At 37.7% G+C, this 16,615-nt stretch overlaps 1 protein-coding gene across 1 annotated transcript; it reads right to left on the bottom strand.

Moving 5' to 3' along the window:
• Window positions 1-245: 245 nt before the first annotated feature.
• On the bottom strand, window positions 246-4,028 carry LOC130965815 (organic cation/carnitine transporter 4-like). The gene is made up of 2 exons (XM_057890573.1): window positions 3,584-4,028; window positions 246-1,417 (listed from the first exon to the last, which is right to left on the bottom strand). The coding sequence occupies exons 1-2, from the start codon at window positions 4,026-4,028 to the stop codon at window positions 246-248; spliced, it is 1,617 nt and encodes a 538-aa protein (XP_057746556.1).
• Between the last annotated feature and the right edge of the window lie 12,587 nt (window positions 4,029-16,615).

Below are 16,615 nucleotides of genomic sequence, written 5' to 3'. Positions count from 1 at the left end.
TTACTCATTAAATTTATTCTTTTAATCCTATTAATTCACGTTATTCAGACATTATTCAATAATGTTATTAGTTACCTATACTTTCCCTTTTATCTATTTACCAAATCTCTTACTTTTGACGACCTTGATCATTATTAACAACAGCTTAACATATCACTGAATCTGACAAGATTTTGTTGCTATTCTATTATTCTCGTTATATAACAACATGACAATTATAACATGTAAAAGAATCTCAAGCATGATCAGACACTTGTTGTGGCATCAGATTCATTCTCAGCAGCCTCCATTCCAGTTAACGTATCATAGAGCGGTTGGTTCAAAGTCTCTGGCAAGTAAAACGCAAACATTCCTCCACTCATCCCACAAACTGTGAACACCACAAATGGCCACCAGTCTCCCAAAATCACGACGACCGGTGCCAAAATGGCGCCCATCTGCGATGCTTGGGTGGTGCACCCAAGCGCCACGTTCCTCACCACAGTGGGGAACAGTTCCGCCGTATAAATAAACAACAAGTTATAAGTCCCTGCCATTCCAAATATACCTAAAATACTACACACCATTCTAACACCTTTCCATGCCCCTTTGTTTCCTATTAGGGACCCTAGAAAGCAAAAGAACCCACTAAACCACAGGGTTAATATGGTCAATGGCTTCCTCCCTAACTTATCCAAAAACAAAGTTGTTAACATGAAAGCTGGCATCTCAGATATAGAGTTCAATATGACGTTAAGGTAAAGGTTGGTTCCAAGGTTCACTACGTTGAGGCTGAGGCCGTAGTACACCACGGAACACATGAAGTTTATAGCCACTGAAAGGAACAAGCGCGTGCGCGTTACTCGCGAGCGAATAATGTCCACTACACAACCCGATACTTCTTCTTTGTTCTTTATAGCCGGTGTCACCGCCGGCGAACACAAGTCCTCGTCGAGGGCCAGAATAACACCTGGCGGGAGGTGGTTGCCGTTGGTGGTCGCAATGGCGGACATGATCGCCATGGCCGCTTTGATTCTTCCCTTCACGAGGTACCATCTTGGTGACTCGGAGACGAAGGGAAGAACAAAGAGGATGTAGAGAAGAGATGGTAGGGTGGAGGCGATGTAGAGTTGGCGCCATTCTGGGAAGAGGTAGGCGATGCCGGCGAGGAGGGCGATGCCGGAGGAGAAAAAGTAGAATGTGGACATGCCGGCCACGCCGCGCATTGTGGGCCCTATCGGTTCGGTGGCGAGGACAAAGGCGCAAAGGCCAACGCCGCCGGTGCTGAAGCCGGTGAGGAAACGGAGAGTGACGTAGGAGAGGTAGTTAGGAGCGAGTGATGTTAGCATTCCGGTGATGGTGTTTAGGATGCAAACCATAGTGAGGGAACCTTTCCTTCCAAGATTTGAATCTGAGAGGTGGCCAAATATTCCAGCGCCTGAAATTATATTGTCCAGAGATGTATAAATTAGTGAAGAATTCTTCGTGTACATAATTATGTGATGACTCACATAAAATATAAAAATGATAATGAGATTTTTTCTTTTTTTTTTATTTATTCTGTATTCTTATATTTTTTGAACATGTATGTGAGTCATCACTCGTAATTATATTATTATAAATTAAAAAAATTGCATGTAATATTATTCAGTTTGCAAAAAAAAAAAAAATTAATCATCATATACGAGAATCATCACTCGTAATTATACTATTATAAATTAAAAAATATTGCATGTAATATTATTCAATTTGCAAAAACAAAAATTAATCATCATGTACCAAAGTCATCACTCGTAATTATACTATTACAAATTAAAAAATAATGCATGTAACATTATTCAATTTGCAAAAAAAAAAAAACATTAATGGTCATCACTCGTGATTATACTATTATAAATTAAAAAATATTGCATGCAATATTATTCAATTTGCAAAAAAAAAAAAAAATAATCATCATGTACGTGAGTCATGACTTGCGATTATACCCTTATATAAATTAAAAATATTGTATATAATATTATTTAATTTTTTTAAAAAATAATTATATATATGTATATATAGTACTTCATAAAAATTTTTTATTATATTACTATAAAAAAAGTTAATTGTTTGTATATTATATGTTAGATTATTTTTACTATAACAAGTTTAATTATTTTAGTAATTGATTATTTATTTAAAAATTATATATATATATATATATATATATATATATATAATAATTACTAGTTTAGTGACCAATTTTTAGTATATAAAAATTTTGTTTTGCATATTATTAGAATTTTTATTCTTTAAAGATAAGGTTTTTACTATGGATTGTAAATCATTTTCACTCCTATTACTTAATTAAACTCATTTTTAGAGTTGAATTAAGGTTATTTTATTCTAATAAGATGGTTGTCATATTTTGGTAAGATGTATAAAAATAACTAGAGAACTTAATATTAGTTTTGGTGAACCAGTGATGACCATATATAATGAATAATTTATGATAAGTATAGTTGGAAGATCCCCACTTTTCTGTACTTTGTCAGTTTATTGTTGTTCTATGGATCGGACCGTCATTTATATTTTATAAATTAAAGTTCAAGATTAAGTAAACAAAAAATGAAATGTATGAAAACTTCTTTTGCAAAATAAAATTACTATATATTTATATAATTATATCAATCTTCACTCATTTTTTGTAATCTTATCTGCAAATAAAATCTCAGATACTTTGGCCTTTGTAATTTTAGTATAGATTAAAGGTGTTAATTAGTACCTAACTAACGCGACATCCTGTGTTTATTTGAACAAAGATTCGGAGTCCATGCATTCTTTTATCCAGAAATATAATATAACCAATATACAGATTAATCTATCGACATAATTTTGATAAATATATATCATCTTATATATCCTATATTCCTATGTGATTGATATAATTAAAATTAAAATTCCAACATACAGTAATCTAGTTATCATTCACATACATTGATGCACTCTAACAGTCTAACCAATCTCTGAGTAACCTACTGATGTTCAAAGGGTCTAGAGCTCTCAACCAAAATACATTTTAGTGTCGTAATAATTATGATCATTTTCTGGTATGCAAATAACGATATCATTAATTAACACTTTTCCTAACCATTTCTTATTCAGTACATATATTTGTCTAAAACACATGGGAGAAGAAAAAAAAAACATTAAATGATATAAAATTTACAAACATGTTAAGTATACATTAAAAATAGTATTTAAAATTAATTATTAAAATAAAATATATCTTAAATATAAAATATGGTAAGTCGATAATATTAAAAAAATAAAAAATTAATTTAAATTTGTCTTATTTAACGTTCATTAATTATTATCATAAATAATGTACTAAATAAAATAATTTTTTTTGATTAATTTGTTTTAGTTGCTAAATATTTATGCACAATATAATACGTATTAAAAATAAATTAAATTATATATATTAGCTGATTTAATGTCTAAATAACATTTTAAAATTCATGTTAAGAAATAATATTCTTTTATGTGGTAAAATAATGCATGCTAATTTTAGACTTCACAGCAAGAAAACGGAAAATAAAATGAAATAAACAGAAAATCTCACCGATCATGCAGCCGCCAAAGAACACGGCCTGAACCAGTCCAACCTTATATTTGTTGCCACAAATCAAGCCCCACTCCGACACCGTCGACATACGCGGTCCTCCGACCCACTCCCATGTTCCCGGTTCCAAGTCGCACACGGTACTTGCGGCCGGATCGCATTTGGAACCGGGAACGCACCTCCATTCCGGCTCACGATCTGCAAAGATAATGACCATCGTGTGGAAGGCCTCGAGCGCCCACGCGAAGGTTGTGAAGACAAAGTGCCTCATCTGCCACCTTCCGAACTCGCCGCAATACATCTGAAGCATCTCGTCGAAGCAGAGCTTCTCTGGCGGTTTCATGCCTCCGTTGGCCGCGACACTGGAAGGTATTAGAGGAGATTGGAGCTCCGGCTCCGGTGCAGCCTTTTTTATTTCATCATGAGAAGACGTCGTTGCTGCCATTTCATAACTTACAGAGAAACTGGTTTAGGAAATAGTTGTGTTGAGTAATGTTAATTTCCGAGCTTCTCTTGAATATATATAGTGATGACTGATGATTATTGAAGCTTATATTATGTTGCGTTTGACAGAGACCGTAGTTATATATATTTTTCATCAGAACTTGGTGTGACTACTGATGATTATTAAGGTGAGAAGGACGCACGTATATACCATGTGTATGTATGTGTAAAGTAGCCCAAAAGCGTATACCCATCTTTGTGAAGTATTAAAAAATAAAAATTTAAAAGTCTAGATTTACAACATTTTTATTAAACTTTGGCGAATAGAAATGTGAGTAATTTATTAATTTTATATTTTTTTGATAAAATTTTACATCATTAAAAATATTAATAATGACTAATTAATAGTTATAAATTATAAAATTTACTGTCTCTTAACATTTCTTTTTATTAAATGTACAAACTAAAAATATAATAAAAAAATATGTTTTTTAATGTATTAAAGTCAATTATTATAGAATAAATTTCATATCATATTAAAAAGATATATTGAAATACTATTTTAAATATAAAATATAAAATATAAAATAAATATATTTTATTTATATTACTTAGCAGATAATTTGATAATTTTATAAAAAATTAGAATTATATCTAATGACCAATTTTGTTAAATATAGTATTATGTAAAAAAAATATTAGTAAAATAAATTTTTATAAAAATATTACAAATATAATTATATCAAAATTTTAAATTTTTTAGTTTTCTTTTGAATTAATTTATTTATATTTTAAAAAATAGAATAGAAAATAAATCAATATTATTATTTTTCGGTGAGTAAAAATATGCTTATACAGAAATAAAAAATCAAGGATGACAAAGGGTGTTCATGACACAAATTGACCCGAAGATTAAATTTGGGTTTAACTGATTTGGATTAAATTTGGCCAATTTTATTGTGACTTGAACTAGATTTGAAGTCTAAAAAATTAGTTTAAATAGACTATTGAATGGAGTTAAGATTAAAGTTTGGGTCACCCAACTTGATCTAGTTGACTCAAAAATTAAAAAAATGTATTATAATATTTTTTTTATTAATCAATTCATGTAATAATCTTTTATATAAAAAATAATTTTTATATAGTTTGCAAATATGATTAACACATCAACACCACGAATAACAAGTTCAAAGTCTTGACACAAAATTATAAAACAGTTGATGAATATATAATAGCTACACTTCTATGAAATTTGGCATTATATTAAAGTTATTATTTAATTTGTATCCTTAATATTTTATTGTTATTAGTTATTTTGATGAGATTCTAAATTATTACCAAGTTAGTGTTGTGTTGGTTGTTAATTTTGTTTTAATAGTCCTTTGAATTATTACTAAATTTAAAATTAGTGGTGATTATGTTTTAATTTTTGTTTGGTTATTATTTATTAAATATTTTTTATGTGAATGTTACAATTTTGATATAAATTTATTTAGATTTGATTTTTACCGTGTTTAGATTTGATGTTATTGTGACTTTAAAATAATGACTTAAACCTGACCTCTTGCAGGTATAAAAAATAATGATATCGCTTATTTTTGGAACTTCTATTGTTTCTTCTGCAATTATAAATAAACAACTCGAAAAATTAAAAAAAATATTATTTTCACTGCTAGAAAGTTTTATAATAGCAAATAATTTTAGCGGCTAATAAAATTATTTTCTATTAGTTATCAATTTTGTAATTGATTAAAATTTTCTAGCATAAAAAAGAGTTGGTTGTTAAATCGACGATAAATTTTAATTAGCAACTGATTAATGATTATCCAATTATTGTGATATATATAGAAATTAGTGACCAGTTGAGTAAACGACAACAAAGTTAATATAGTCCGTCATTAAAATTAGTCGCTATTTTTTAACTTAGCAATTAAATTAATTACTAAAACAAAAAATTTAGTCTTTGGAAGTTGACAATGGTTAAATTGGTCACTATTTTAATTTAGCAATTGATTTTGTGACCGACATAAAAATAGACTGAAAAATAGTTGGTCACTAAATTAATCGCTAAGAAATTAGTCACTAAATTTGATCTTACCTGGGAAATAGATCGATTATTTGCCGAGCTATCACCTCAAATGCTTGAACACCTGATCCTTGAATCCGAGCTTTTTTTTTTGTGAAAGGATGTGAAAGGACGAGCAACGAAAAAAGGGGAAGTGTACCTGCAAAGGCACTCCAAAACTTAAGTCAGTATATTGTATTCTCTGAAAAACCTGGCTTGGTAGAATATCTTACCTTACTTTTTATGGTGAGCTCTTCGTCTATTACGTTTTTGACATTAATCGTCAGTTTCGAAATGATTGATATTGTAACTGACTGATGTGCCGTTTTAATCGTCTGTTATGGTAGGAGCGTAATTCTGACCGAGTTATAGCTTATTAAAGGCCGAGCTTATAACGGGTGACAGTTACAGCTCGCAGTGATAACGACTATAATGCCGAGTTATAGCTCGCATTTAAAGGCGATCATATCGTAGCCCCCAAGCTTGACCTGAGGAGAGAATTTTTAATGAAGCAGGTTGAGCTTATTTGATGATTTATAACTCGGTCAGACACGTTATTGAGTGAGCCCCCAATTCAACTTACTTCATTAAAAATTGGTTGGTTTTGTGTGACGTGGGAAATCACGTTTTCCCCTTTTTATTGAGGACAGATGGATATTTATTGCACTTAAAGCTTTGGTCTGTTCCCAATGTTACATGCATCGTTTGATGTGTCTAAAAAACAGTTAGATCATTTTGAAGTTTTGATTTGTGGTGTTACTATTATTTCTTTGTTTAATGCTCCATTTGTTGCTTGGTGTCATTTGCCGTTTGGTTTTTCGATTTTTTGGGAGTAGAATGAGTAAGAGAGGTATGTATGTTCTATCTTTCTGTTTCTAATTTTTGCTTTTTCTTTCTTCCTCATTTCTGTGTTGCTGTCTGCTTTATACCTAATGGGTTTTGAAAAAGAGAAGAAGGGTGAGATTGACTAGTCTTATGAGTGGGTTAATGATGATGTGAAGTCTCGGGTGTCGCTGTTTGTTGATGAAGCTGTTGTGAGGGAGGTGGATGTAGGGAGAGTGGTAAGGGTAGGTTCTGGTTTGCAGGTTGAGTTGTTACCGTGTAGTGTAGATGATAGGATTTATCATCAAGGGCAGGGGTTTGAGTTTTTCTACATGCACAGCTGTGTGCTAGAGGAACTGAGAGTGAAGTTTCCGTTTACTGACTTTGAGTGTCAGGTTTTGAAGTAGTTGAATTGCGCTCCATCTCAGCTCCACCCAAATGGTTGGGCTTTCCTTCGTTCATTTGAGATTCTGATGGAATACCTGGAAGAGACGCCATCAGTGGATTTGTTCTTTTCTTTATTTCAAGCAAAGGGGGTATGAAAAGGGGGTTGGATTAATTTTAACAGCACCCCAAGATTTGGTATTTTCAGGTTGTATAAATCTTCCTTCAAGGATTTCAAGGAGATGTATCTTAAGGTTAGGAATCTGGAAAAGGATTTCCCCTTTTATATTGATGAATATTTAGCGGAGAAGTTTCCTTTGTGGTGGTGCTCGGAGCCTCAGAACATACTCGGTCCCGAGATTATATTTTCGAGAAATATCTGTTTGATTTAATTTTTGGTGGAAAATATTGGTCGTAAGGATTTGATTTCTATGTATGAGTTACTGAAGTGGGAAGAAGATAAAAAGTCGGTGGTAGAGTATCTGGGTGAGTTTAGGGTCTTGTTTTGGTTATTTATCATTTTTGTACATGTTTCTGATAGGCTGTGTTCGGTTTTTGTAGGTGGTAAATATCCCAATGTTTTGGCTGCATCACTTAGGTCTCATTTCAAGAATAAAAATTTAGAGAAAGAAATTTCTTCGTCAAACCGTGAGAAAGTTGCTGGGGCTAGAGAAGTTAGCCAGCCTCGTTGTGGGCGTACGAAGGTAATCCTGAAGAAGAGAAAATCTGAGGCGGTGGAGTTGTCCAAGAAATCGAGTGGAAGGATCTAGGGGTTCCATTAGAAGAGATACAAGCTTTTATGGGGAATCAGAAAAAACTTCATGAGGTTTCTGAGACGAGCGAGGGTTTATCTGTGTGGGGGAAGGAGTATCCCTATATGGCTGTGGTTGACGAGTATTGTCAATCTTCTGTCGACGTCTCTCTGGCGAATAAGGTCGGGGAACTTGTGATTGACCAATACATGCAGGTATGTTCCGAGTCTTATTTGTTTATATTTTGTTGTAGTGAGAACTTTTATGTAGTTGGTAATTTTTTTCCTAGGTTGTTGGTTTGCGCTTGGCTAGTCTTGGGCGTAGCCAAGAGTTGAAGCACAAGAAAGCTTCGGTGGAAAAAGAAGATCTTTCTTTGGTAAAAGAAGAGCTGAGGAAGACAAAAGAAGTTGTTGCTGAACTCGAGAATAAGTTGACTAATGCTGAGAAGTTGATGAAAGAGACCAAGGAAAATTATGCTAAGGATGTCGAAGATTTGAAGAAAAAGGAAGGTGATTTTGTGACAGTTGAATCTCGGTTGATTGAGGTTACTGCTCAGCTTAAAGATATGGAAAAGAAGAAGAGGGATGAGATTTTAGATTCCTTTGTTGAGGGGTTTGAAAGGGCATGTTTACAGGTAAAGTTCTTGGCTCCAGATGTTGATTTGTTTGAGATGGATCATGGGAAAATTGTTCGTGATGGGAAGATGGTTGAAGATGATGGTGTTGCGGAAGATGAGGCTGAGAATGTGTAGTTTGTATCTCTGATGTTTTGGATATGTCCTATTTTGGTGGGTTTTTGGTTTTGTTGGAATATAGTGTTTCAGACTTTGTTTATAAGTACTGTTATTAGCTATTGTTCCGAGGGTTACCTGAAACTGTAGGTCGATCTCGGACGAGATCTTCTATGCTGGTCGGAGCTGTGGAGTCCGATCTGATGGACTTGGTGATGGTGCTGATCCTTCGTCCCCGGAGGGTGGGGGTACCTGCAAGGGACTCCGATGCTTAAGTTAGCAAGGGTATTAAGCAGGTATTGAGTAGAATCAGGGTATGAGTTATACCTGGGTCCTCCAGTGTATTTATAATGGTGTAGAGTGACCTTTGTAGATAAGATAATTTAGTTATCTTATCTTTTATCTTTATCTTTATCTTTCATGGGAACCGTCCTTATCTCTATAGGCTTGGGCTGCCTTTGGATTGGGGTCGTGTTCCTCTATTTGGGTCCTTTATTGGGCTCTCCTGTGATTTGGCCAAGCTCTTTGAGAGGAGGTCGGTTTGTCCTGACCTGAAAGGGTCGGTCGCTTTGTCTGTAGAACGTCCCGGGTCGGACAGCTCGACCCAGGGTATGAACAGTGCCCCTGCTCGAGCTCGGTCCTCCTTTGGAGGTAGAGTCTTAGTTTTTCGAACCTTCTCGGGTGGAGCCGAACTCGAGCATTTTGTCGACTTCATCTTTGTAGAGTTCTTTTTTAAATGCGAAACGTTTCGCTTCCTCTGAGAGCGTGCACTTTTGTGTTAGCGTCCTAGCCTTGGGAATGTGCGAGGGTTTTAATGCCCCCATTAATTGGTTTTTAATGCCCCTATTTTCTCTTGGTTTCCTTTTTTCAAATTTTGTATCCAAGAGACGGTTTTTCTTTTTCCTGTAGCTTCCCTTCTTTTTTGCCGTTTCCTGTCCTGCATTTTTCATTTTCTCTCTGTGACATTTTGGCATTCATTGGTGCTTCTACTTGGCGGTCGATCCTTGCTGCTCTGCTCTGCTTTTTAGCTTTTTCCTTCAAAGCTTTCCTCCTCCTTCCAGGTTGGTTTTGCTTTCTCTTCACCGTTTATTTCTGCTGCTTTGTTTTTTATTCTTTGATGACGCTCTGATTTTTGTACGTCAGAAAGTTTGAACCTTTTCCTTAGTTTATTGCTGTGATGCCTATTTCTTGGTCTTTTTTTTTCATCCTTATGTATGCTTTGGGTGATTTTCCTAGTTCTGGCTTCTTTTTAGGGCTTCGTGTATTGTCGTTGATTTCCGTACTGCCATTTTTGAAAAAGGTTGCTCCTTTGATAACTTGCTTGCTCCATTGATGATTTTGTTTTTGTTGATGACTTTTCTTCGATAGAGACAATGGTTTTTGATGACTTTCTTTTGACTTTCGCCTTTCGGGTCGCTATTTTGTTTGAAAGAGTGTTTTACCTTTTTAGCTTTTTCTGGGACTTTACTCTGTCATTGCCTCCAAAGGATGCCCCTGGACCTTGGTGTGCGTCTTGGGGTTTTCCTTTTACTGTTTTGTGTGCTTAAGGTCGCATTTGTCCGAGTTGCTTCCATTTTGCCTGAACTTGCCTTTTTGGGGTTAGTAACCCGTTTCCTTTTCTTTGTAGGATTAGTTAGCCATGTCGTCTCGCAAAAATATTGTCGAGGCATCCTCTAAGGTTCCTGAGGGGATGTCCGACTGGTTAGACCCCCTGGTGTTGCTGTGTGTATCCCTAGCTAATGCGGAATTCTACACAGAGCTTAAGAAACACCATCGAATATGTAGTAGTGAGAATCAAGAACGCAACTATGAATTGGTGGCACACGATTCTGATGACAGGGTCTGTTTTCCTACTTCGATCCGGGGAGAGCGTCCTTTCTTTTATGCATATGATTTCTTCTTTAGCCAGATGGATATTACCCTTCCTTTTACTTCCTTTGAGGCCGACCTGTTGTGGTCTTGCAACGTGGCCCCATCTCAGCTTCATCCGAATTCTTGGGATTTTATTAAGATTTTCAGATGGTTTGTCATGAGTTTGGTGTTAAACCTTCTTTAACCCTTTTTTTGTATCTCTTTGTGTTGACCAAGCCTGGGACTACAAAAAAGAAAGCTTCTTGGATTTCTTTTAGGTCGGCCCAAGGACATAAAGTCTTCTCCATGTATGATGAGTCTTTTCGCAATTTTAAGAAGTACTTTTTCAAGGTCCGAACTGTTGAAGGAGCTCGTCCTTTCTTCCTGGATAAGAATAGCGAGCCTCGTTTTCCTTTAGAGTGGCAGAGGAATGTAGTTCTGTTCTCGGGGTATGTGACGAATCTCATACTCTCCGAGTTGTCCGAGTTGTTCCCTGGTTTTGTCCAAGTATTTTTTCATAGTGGGATCTTTGGCTTGGTAGCTTCCTGTTATTTGTGAAGTGACTACATGTGAGTCGCTGAAGACGATAAGTTTTTGAGCTCCAACCTCCCTAGCCAACTTCAAACCAGCTAGTAGTGCCTCATATTCCGCTTGATTGTTTGAGGCAGGAAATCCAAATTTGAGGGAGAGTTCGATTTGGGTTCCCTGGTCGCTTTCAATTATTATGCCCGCGCCACTTCCCGTTTTATTTGAGGAATCATCCATATATAGATTCTATTCTGTGGGGATTTTCGGTGTTTCCGTGAATTCCACAATGAAGTCGGACAGATATTGAGATTTGATGGCCGTCCGAGCTTCGTATTGAAGGTCGAATTCGGACAGTTCGACTACCCATTGCAAGATTCTGCCTACCAAGTCTGTTTTCTGTAAGATCCCTTTTATGGACTGGTTGGTCCAAACTTTAATGGTGTGAGACTGGAAATATGGGCGAAGTCGTCGAGATGCTATTATGAGAGCGTAATCAAATTTTTCTATTTTTGGTAGTTCAGCTCGGATCCTTGTAATGCTTTGCTGATAAAGTATATGGGTTGTTGTCCGCTGTTGTCTTCTCAGACCAGTGCTGAGGCTATTGCCTGATTTTCCACCGTGAGGTACAATATGAGTGGTTCTCCTTCCTGTGGCCGACTTAGTATAGGTGGTTGTCCCAGAAATCTTTTGAAGTCTTGGAAGGCTTGCTCGCATTCTGCTGTTCATTCAAACTCCTTTCCCTTCCTTAGAGTGGCGTAGAAGGGGAGAGATCTTATTGCTGATCCGGCCAGGAATCTGGACAAGACTGCCAACCTCCCGTTGAGTAGTTGTACCTCTTTGACATAAGTCGAACTTTTCATGTCGAGTACGGCCCTGCACTTGTCCGGGTTTGCCTCGATTCCTCTCTGTGTGATCATAAAACCCAAGAATTTACCAGCTTCTACTACGAAGGTACATTTTGTGGGATTGAGTCGCATGCTGTGTCGTCTTATGGTGTTGAATACTTGCGTTAGGTCGGATAATAACATCTCTTCGTCTTGCGTCTTCACTAACATGTCGTCTACGTAGACTTCCATGATCTTTCCGATGTGTTCCAAAAAAACTTTGTTCATTAATCTTTGGTAAGTGGCTCCCGTGTTTTTAAGACCGAAGGGCATAACAATGTAGCAGTAATTTGCCTTTGGGGTTAGGAACGAGGTTTTTTCTTGGTCGGGTGGGTACATTAGAATTTGGTTATATCCCGAGTATGCATCCATGAAGGAGAGGTATTTATATCTGGAGGAGGCATCCACCAGAGCGTCGATGTTCGGAAGTGGGTAGGGATCTTTTGGGCAGGCTTGTTGAGATCGGTATAGTTAGTGCACATTCTCCACTTCCCGTTTGACTTTTTTACCAATACGACATTAGCAAGTCATAGCAGGTATTTGACTTCTCTTATGAAACCTGCCTCCAGTAGAACTCGTACCTGTTCTTCCACGGCTTGAGAGCATTCTGGTCCTAGCTTTCTACACCTTTGTTGTACCGGCCGAGATCCTGGGTAGACTGCTAGTTTGTGGCACATTAGTTTGGGATCTATACCTGGCATGTCTGCGGCCTTCCACGCAAAGAGGTCGGCGTTGTCTCGTAGAAACTGTATGAGTGATTTTTTTATGTCTCCTTTTAGGAGTGTGCCGATGTTGGTTGTTTGGTCCGGGGTGTCCCCGATCTGGATTTTCTCTATTTTTCCTTCAGGTTGTGGGTGGAGCTCCTCCCGCCTCTGAACTCCACCGAGCTCAATTGTGTGAAATTCTTCTCCTCTGCCTCTGAGGTTTAGACTTTCGTTGTAACAGCGGTGCGCCATCTTCTGATCTGCCTTTATCGTGGCTATTCCTCCTGCAGTTAGGAACTTCATGCATAGATGCAGAGTCGAGACTATTGCGCCGAGCTGATTTAACGTTGTCTGACCTATTAGGGCATTGTAAGCCGAACTTACGTCGACTACGATGTAATCTATTTTGAGTGTTCTTGACTGACTTCCTTTTCCAAAAGTTGTGTGGAGCGAGATGTATCCCATCGGTTGAACTGGGTATCTCCTAGCCCGAACAGGCTGTCCGGATATGCTCTGAGTTCTTTTTCTTCCAAGCCGAATTTGTCGAAAGCAGTTTTGAATAAGATATCGGCGGAGCTCCCCTGGTCTATCAACGTGCGGTGAAGATTTACGTTTGCTAGTATAATAGTGATGACCATGGGGTCGTCATGCCCTGATGAGACGCCGGATGCGTCTTCTTTGGTAAAAGTGATCTCCGGGATGTCGGGTGCTTCCTCCTTTCCTACGACGTGATATACGTCTTTGAGATGTCTTTTGCGAGATGATTTGGAGATTCCTCCCCCGGCAAATCCACTGTGTATCATGTGGACATGTCTTTCTGGCGTTCGAGATGATCGCACGGTTGGTCCGACATCTTCTGCTATTCTTCTTTTTCTTTGTTCATCGTCATGGGTGGCTAGATATCGATCTAGCTTTCCTTCTCGTACGAGCTTTTCTATGACATTTTTTAAGTCGAAACACTCATTGGTGGAGTGCCCGCGGATCCGATGGTATTCACAATATTCAGCCCGGTTTCCTCCTCCTTTTTTGTCTTTGAGAGGTCGAGCTGGTGATATTTTTCCATGTTGCAAACCTCTCTGTATATATCCACAAGAGACACCCGAAGAGGGGTGTAATTGTGGTATTTTTTATTTTCTCTCCATGTAGTTACGCAGGGTTTTCCGTTCTCCTTGTCTGATTCCCAGTAAGCTCGGAGCATGTTTAGCTTTGTCCTTTTGGATGGAGAATCTGGCCAGGAATTTCTTAGCCATGTCATCAAAACTTGAGATGGACCTAGGAGGGAGGTTGTCGAACCATCTAATTGTTGTTTTTATTAAAGTAGTTAGAAAGGCTTTGCAACAAACTGCATCTGAGGCGTCGGTGAGATACATTCTGCTTCTGAAGTTGCTAAGATGATGGCTGAGATCTGTAGTGCCGTTGTATAAGGTCATGTCTGGGAGTTTAAAGTGCTTTGGGATTTTTGTCTTCATGATCTCCTTGGTGAATGGATCTTGCTCCTTGCAATTGCTATCTTCAGAAGTAGATCGGCTGGCTTTCGTCTTAACATCGGCCTCAAGTTTTAGGAGTTTGTTCTCCAATTCCCGGCGTCGCCTTATTTCCCTTTGTAGGTCCTTCTCGGCCTCTCGTTGGCGTAGGGCTTCTTCCTCAAGTTGTTTTAACCGGTCTTGAAATTCATTCATAGCTCCTTCATTTGGGGAGTTCTTCTTGTTGTTGATTTGAGAAGTATCTTTTGGTGTGGTATCCGCATTTTTGTGCGGCATTCTTTCCTCTAAATCTGAGGTGTGGTCATTGTCATGGTCGTCTGCCATGGTGATGGGATGACTTCAGGGTTCCCCAGCAACGGCGCCAATGTTCTGAGGGTTATTGAAACTGTAGGTCGATCTCGGACGAGATCTTCTATGCTGGTCGGAGCTGTGGAGTCCGATTTGATGGACTTGGTGGTGGTGCTGATTCTTCATCCTCGGAGGGTGGGGGTACCTGCAAGGGACTCCGATGCTTAAGTTAGCAAGGGTATTAAGCAGGTATTGAGTAGAATCAGAGTATGAGTTATACCTGGGTGCTCCAGTGTATTTATAATGGTGTAGAGTGACCTTTGTAGATAAGATAAGTTAGTTATCTTATCTTTTATCTTTATCTTTATCTTTCATGAGAATCGCCCTTATCTCTATAGGCTTGGGCTGCCTTTGGATTGGGGTCGTGTTCCTCTATTTGGGCCCTTTATTGGGCTCTCCTGTGATTTGGCCGAGCTCTTTGAGAGGAGGTCGGTTTGTCCTGACCTGAAGAGGTCGGTTGCTTTGTCTGTAGAACATCTCGGGTCGGACAGCTCGACCCAAGGTATGAACAGCTATGCTAATATAGCTATTTTTATTGGAGGTGTGTACTTTCCAGTCAGTGAACTTATTTGTATTTGTTTTGAATTTGGTTTGATCTTTGATAGAGCTATTTTGGATTTCAAATTGTTCTGATGGTTAAACACAGTAAGTGTGTGTTTAAATTTGCCTTCTGTTGATATTTGTTTGATAAAGGCGTTGGTATTCTCATGTTTGATGGTAGCACGTTTAATTGTGCTTGTGTTTGTGTGACCTTATTTGATAGTTGTTTGATTGTTATATCCTTAAATTGAAAGGATAGAATTAGTATAGGTCAGATTGAAGTATTTGACGTGAATAGTTGAGATTGGTTATATCTGATGAAGATATAGTTGCAGGGATAGTAGTGATTGATGGAGATCGGTGACTTATTTATCCGATTTATTCGGTAAAATCTGGTGATTTCAACTCTGAATAGGAGTCGGCATAATGAAGATATAAGTTCGGAAAGAGATTAAAAATTCTAAATGAAAGATTGGGTAAAGTAGAAAATATAGGATGTTATATGTATTGATGGACCTTTGATTACAAAGGTGCAGGTAGGCAAGCCTCGTTAAAACATCTCCAAGCAAAATCCTTGTTGGAAAAAATCTTGGTAGTAGGAAAAAGAGTACAAGCCTGTCCCTGACTTTTAACTATAAAATTTCTTTAGAGAGGAAACATTCCAAGTATTAGGTAAGACTGTACCATTTAATTATTCTAATCTATATGCTCCGTTGCCGAGGACTTGTGTTACTCGGTATGGGCCGTCCCAATTGGCGGTGAGCTTTCCATGGGAGGGCGGTTTTCGTGCAACCTCTATTTTCTGAAGTACTAAGTCGCCCTCTGTAAATGATCGGCTTTTGACAGATCTGTTGTGTCGTCGGGCTATTGCTTGTTGTGCTGCGAATTGGCAGAGTGTAGTTAAGTCTCTGATTTCTTCAAAAACATCTAAATCGACTTGCTAACTTTCATCTTGGTGGCGGAGTTGAGTTCTGATTGACCTTTGCGAGACTTCTAGTGGTATCATAGCTTCGAAGCCGTATACCAATCGGAAAGGTGTTTCTTTGGTTGAAGATTGTGGTGTTGTGTTGTATCCCCAAAGGACTTCAGGTATTAGCTCGGCCCAGAGGCCTTTAGCATAATCTAGTTTCTTTTTGAGTGCATGTAATATCACCTTGTTTGCTACATCTGCGAGTCCGTTTGTTTGAGAATGCTCGACGGAAGCAAAGTGCTGTCTGATTTTGAGGCCCTGCAAAAAAGCTTGAAACTTCTGATCGGCAAACTGACGACCATTGTCAGTGATAATATGTTGAGGAATGCCAAAACGGCAAATAATGTTTTTCCAAATGAAAGATATAATTTGTTGGGATGTAATTTTAGCTAAAGGTTGGGCTTCAACCCATTTGGAGAAGTAGTCAACTGCGATGATTAGGAACTTTACCTGACCCGATGCTGTCGGGAATGGGCCGAGTATATCGAGGCCCCATTGGTTAAAAGGCCAAGTGGCATCAGAAAGA

Source organism: Arachis stenosperma, chromosome 3, assembly GCF_014773155.1.
Source record: "Arachis stenosperma cultivar V10309 chromosome 3, arast.V10309.gnm1.PFL2, whole genome shotgun sequence".
Taxonomy (NCBI): domain Eukaryota; kingdom Viridiplantae; phylum Streptophyta; class Magnoliopsida; order Fabales; family Fabaceae; genus Arachis; species Arachis stenosperma.
Note: the sequence above shows the minus strand (reverse complement) of the source record. Positions and strands in the feature narration are given on the sequence as shown.

Excerpts from the sequence above, each read along its gene's own strand:
- LOC130965815 (XM_057890573.1), bottom strand. The coding sequence starts at position 4,028 with ATGGCAGCAACGACGTCTTCTCATGATGAAATAAAAAAGGCTGCACCG. Across the intron at positions 1,418-3,583 it reads CTTTGGCGGCTGCATGATCG|GCGCTGGAATATTTGGCCAC; the intron begins GTGAGATTTTCT and ends ATATAATTTCAG.